The sequence below is a fragment of the Tupaia chinensis genome, unplaced genomic scaffold (genome assembly GCF_000334495.1).
Source record: "Tupaia chinensis unplaced genomic scaffold, TupChi_1.0 Scaffold146187_1, whole genome shotgun sequence".
Taxonomy (NCBI): Eukaryota; Metazoa; Chordata; class Mammalia; order Scandentia; family Tupaiidae; genus Tupaia; species Tupaia belangeri.
In genome coordinates this window covers 1,392,450-1,397,487 of record NW_006206042.1, presented here as the reverse complement: position 1 = coordinate 1,397,487, position 5,038 = coordinate 1,392,450, and the positions used below count along the sequence as shown (strand labels likewise).

Sequence of the window (5,038 nt, the reverse complement as noted above, 5' to 3'; positions counted from 1 at the left end):
CCGTGCCCGGGCCAGCGGGCCAGCGAGGCAGGGGCACAGATTGGAAAAGGAGGTAGGCCGGGATGGCTGGGGAAAGGAGCTTGGGAGGCGAGGACAGCCGGGAAGAAAAGCGCCTCCACCCTGCACCAGGCTGCGTGACTTTCTTCAATTGGCCCAGGCTGGGGGAGCCTCACCCCAGCTTTTCAATCTCCTTAGACGCTTTTTCAACCTCTCCCAGGGTTTCAGCCTTACCCTTTCCCTCCTCTTGGGTAAGTGCTCCTGTTGTCTCACCCAGACTCCTCTTGCTACAGCACTGAGGAAGAACTTCCAGGGAATGTGAGAGGAGAGAGGGGCTGGAGAAAGGGGAGAAAGCCTGGGTGGAAGGGAGACCTGCTGGGGAGGTTGGGAGAGGGGCCTTGGGGGAGTCACAACCAGTTCTCCAAGGAAGAGGCCAGGGGTGATTAATTGCCCCCCACACACCCACACACGAAAGCACCAGGGGCTGGCCACCCTCTCTGGGTGTCAGCTCAGCAGCAGTGCCTCCTCGTCTTGTCGATCCTTTCTGCATTTTCAAGCTGCTTCTAGAACTCCTGACCCTCCCTCTGGAGGTGAGGGAGGGGGAGGGCTAGGAGGGGAGGGAAGGCGGTTCCCACAGAGGTGCATAAATACACACAGCCCACGGACACGCACCCAAAGCACTGAGGAGTCCTAAGTCTCCATGGAGCATTTGGGGCCTCCTGAGTGGGTTCTACCAACCTGGCTCTCACCAGACCGAGAGGGCATTGCAGGCATCCTGCCAGAAACTCAATCATGCATGCACACGTGCACACACACAGTCATACTCACGCAGAGGCCCCACATGTCCCCTTCCCTCGCTTCCCCTTCACACCTCTTCATCCCAAATCCAGACTCCAGAAGGGACTCCCAGCCATTTCCAGTGAAGCCCACACAGGATGGCCCTTGCTGGGTTCTGCCCCGACCTGAGCAGGCAGCCACGGTATCCAAACCAGAGCCCTGTCCATCGGAGAGCCCCACTGCGGCCCGGGGGCTTTGGGAGTTGCTTCCCACTTTCAGGCCTAGTCCTGAAGGTAGGCCCGACCTGGACCTCAGCACGAGGTGGGTGGGGCCAGAGCAGGGTCTCAGGCCTGAGCGCTCCCTGGCCATGACAGAAGCAACTTACACAGAGACTGATCCTAGTCCTAGTCTTGTTCTTCCGGGGCAAGCAGCTCCCCTGCCTGCCAAGTGACCCTTTGCAGGCCGGCGACCCCCACCCGGCTTTGCTGCCCCCCAGACTCTCCTCCCCATCTCCAGTTCCCTCGGGGAACTCCCACCAAGCCTGGTCTGGGGTCACAACACATTCTCTCAGGCACCTGCACTCACATGGGCGTCCCCAGGACTCGCAAGCACCATGAAAGTCACCACAGAAGCGTGAACCACACCTTCAGCGCAGGTTCTCCCGGGGAGAGACCTCACTGGCAATTTCTGAAGCCAGTGGTGGCAGGGTGCCCTGCCCAGCATCTCAGACCTCCTCTGAGGCCCCGTGAACCCTCACTGGCCCTTTCTGGGCTTGATGTGGGCCCCCCTGCCCACAGCCCAGCCCCGTACCTGGGCTCAGGCACACAAGCAGAAGGTGGAACGCTCCTCGAACTCCCATGTCTCTAGGCTCGGTGTCTCCTCCGCCTGGGCTGGGTATCCTGTGGCTGGTATGGTGGGTGTGAGGGGGCGGGTGGAGGGAGGGGGAGTTGAGGGCCCAGACACTGCCCGGGGTGGCAGGAAGGTGCAATGAGTGGCCGGCCGGGAAGCAGCCGGAGTTATTTCTATGGGAGGGAGGGGGCCTGGTCCCCGCCTTGGGGAGGAGTCCCAGGAAGCCTAATTAGCGGGGTGACAGGGTGGCCTACCCAGGCATTACCCAGCCCTCACCCAAGCTCTTCCCTGTCCCGAGAGTGGCGCAGGGCTGGCAGTGGGACTTGTAATTAGGCACCTGTTAAACCTCCACTTCCTCCTGGCCACGTCCTCAGGGTGACAACAGTCACCCCATTTTACAGCGTCCATGGAGCTCCCCTCACCACTCATTTGGTGCCTCCTTCCCTGGGGGACGTGGGGAAGAGGAAGGAGAAGCCAGACTTGAGGAGGAAGGGTGGCCGGCCTTGGAGGGTTAACACTGCCCCAGGGCCCAGGAGTGGGCATGCCCTCCCAGTGTCCAAGTCCCACCCCCTCCAAGTACCCTAACCCTCCAGGGGGACCTCAGTGGAGGTCTGCAAGAGAGGGCACCAGGGAAGGGGACATTTTCCTGGGGCACTTGGGCAGCCAATGAAAAAGAGGCCTCCAGTCCTTCAAAGGGACTCAGGCTTCTTGAGCTGAAAGGGAAGGAAAGGGGTGCGCATAGGAACAGGGTCTTCCCCATGTGACCTCTGGAGCTGTCCCCCCAACACCTATATCAGACCCGAGGTCCTTGCTGAGTGTTGGGGACTCTGGGGAGCCAGGGGGCATTCTGGGGGATCCAGATGACTGACAAATAGCCCCCCTCCCCGCAGATCAGAAACCAGTACAGTGAGGCCTGGGGGAGCAGGGTCAGACAAGGGAGTGGGCAGATGGGTGGCTCAGGGAGCTGTCACAGGTGAGAGGATATTGGGGAGAGCTGGGGTGATTGTGTGAGTGAGGCTGGGTGTCCCTGTGCCGAGCGTCACTGCCAAGAGCTGGGGTGATTGTGTGAGTGAGGCTGGGTGTCCCTGTGCCGAGCGTCACTGCCAAGGAGGGCTGAGCCTCTCCGCGTGATCCTCAGGGGTCACTTGGCATCCTGGCCTCTATGTATAGGAAGAGCTGCCCGGCCTTGAATGCTAACGCAGACCCAGTGTTAGACCAAGGTCCCATAACCTGGACTGGACATCGAGGTTACAATGCAGCACAGCTCTGGGCAGGCTGGCACTGGGGTGGGGACAGCCTGGTGGGCCAGGGAAGAAAGTGGAGGGCCAGCCCTTGGGCACAGAATAGGCCTCATGCTCTCCTGGACTCCAGGCTGCTCTACACATGGCAGCAGAGCTCAGGTCATGAGTGGCCCTGCTCAATAGCTCAAGTCCCACCACAGAGTCAGGGACCCTCCTTGTCCTGACAAGGAGCTCACGACGGTCAGAGGGAGAAGAGCTCGGGGAGAGTTATGAGGCTCAGGGATGCCACCAGGGCCACCCCTCTGGGGAAGAAAGGACAGGACAGTAGGAATCTCAAGCCGTCCACGCGTCCTTGTGCTCCAAACCCTCCACCTGAACCCCTAGCAATGACGGGTTGCTCAGGGCCAGCAGATGTACACAATGAACATTATTACTTCCCGATTTATTTTGAGGTTTATGGGATTGTCCTGCACCCTCTGGAGAGCAGGGATCATTATCCCCGTTTTAGAAATGGGAAAACAGAGGCCTGGAGAAGCATGGGTATTCAGGCTAGTGACGCTGTTAAGTGAGGGGTGCACAGGCATCTTGACTGTCAGTCCAGGGTGGCCCAGGAAAAGGGCTTGGTGCCCCTGGGGGTTACTAGAACCACTCATGGGGAAAAGCATGGTAGTCAGTGGGAGGTGGAGGGAAAATTGGGGAGGCCAGGAAGAGGGGAACTGAAAAGAGAGGAGCAAGGTTGGTTCCATTAAACTGAGCACAAGCTCGGGGCTCACTTGAGTTCCAGACTTGCGTTCTTGTTAGAGTTAGGATGAAGGCCACAGCTGGGGTGAAGTTTACAGTTGGTTAAAATTAAAAAATAATTTGGGACCAGCAGTTAGCATAATGGCTATGTCACTGGACTCCCACGTAGTCGACCGCGGTTTGAGTCCCGGACCTGGTGGCTTAAACTCACACCAGGTGTGTGTGCGTGCGTGCCCAAGATCCCGAGAGGAGAATGGAGGAGAAGAGATTGCAGCGTGGCCATCCCCCCGGGGGGTGATTTCTTGCTTTCTGTCTCTCTGTCTCTCTCTGTCTCTCTGGCAAGCGCACGCATCCTATAGCAAAAACCTCTCCAAAAAAAAATAATTAAAAAATAATTTAATAAATAATCTGAGTTCAGATTTGAGGTTGGGATGAAAGTCAAAGCTAGAACAGGGCAAAGATCTGTGGCTGGACTTGTGATAAGGAATGGAGTTGGCTTTCGTTTATAGCTATGCTTGGAAACACAGGGCTAATTCAAAGGCTGGGTTGAGATGTGGGGCCTGGGGTTACAACTGAGCTGGAGATGCAAGGTAGAAGAGGCTGTGGTTAGGGTTAAAGACTGAGCTAGAGGGCCCAACAGCAGTGCAGGGAGGGTGATCAACGGGGGAGTTCCAGTTCCCACCTGGACAGCTGAGTGAACCATGCGCATGCTCATTATCCAGGGCTGGCTAAGGTTAAGGGTAGATCGTGGGGTCAAAGTCTTGTTGAGGATGCTGTCTCTCATGCCTACATACATTCGTACATGGGTTAAAGATACATGGGTAGGGAGCCAGCAGGGTATGGAGGTTAAGGCAGCTGGATCCCACATGACTGACTGTGTGGTTTGAGTCCCCGACCTAGTGGCTTGAAGATCACAGGTACCTGTGCCTGTGTGCCCAAAATCCTGAGAGGAGAACGGGGGAGAAGGGACTGTGGCACAGCCAGCCCCCCAGAGGGATAATTTCTCACTTTCCCTGTCTCTTTCTCTGTCTCTCTCTGGTGGGTGCACATGTCCTATAGCAAAATAAAACTTTTAAAAAATAAAAATAAGTGATATGTGGGTAGGGGGATTATGGGGATCATAATGTTGTATTTATGATATAGACTTCAGCCTCCATCTGCTGAAGGCAGGTATGGCTAGAATTTTCAACCCGTAGCTTGGGGAGAATAGCAGTGCCAAGTTGATTGGGGTTCCAAGATCCGGGAGAAGGATCAAAATATGTGTGAGCCCATTGGGGTATGAAGTGACTTAACCCCACAACCAGGGTGACCTGAGAGGTCCTGCTCTGTAACCAAAGCCCACCACCTGGCCAAGCTCCAAGAAACGCCTGGGGAGGGAGGGCCCAGGGCAGGCAGCTATTGGCAATGAGTGAGTCTCTGACACCTACTGAAAT

At 56.8% G+C, this 5,038-nt stretch overlaps 1 protein-coding gene across 1 annotated transcript in view; it reads right to left on the bottom strand.

Moving 5' to 3' along the window:
- The window catches only part of VSIG8 (V-set and immunoglobulin domain containing 8), an 11,353-nt gene extending 9,720 nt beyond the window's left edge, over positions 1-1,633 (bottom strand). Inside the window, 1 exon segment of the mRNA XM_006168845.1 lies at positions 1,585-1,633. Coding sequence (XP_006168907.1) covers positions 1,585-1,633 — 49 coding nt within the window.
- Between the last annotated feature and the right edge of the window lie 3,405 nt (positions 1,634-5,038).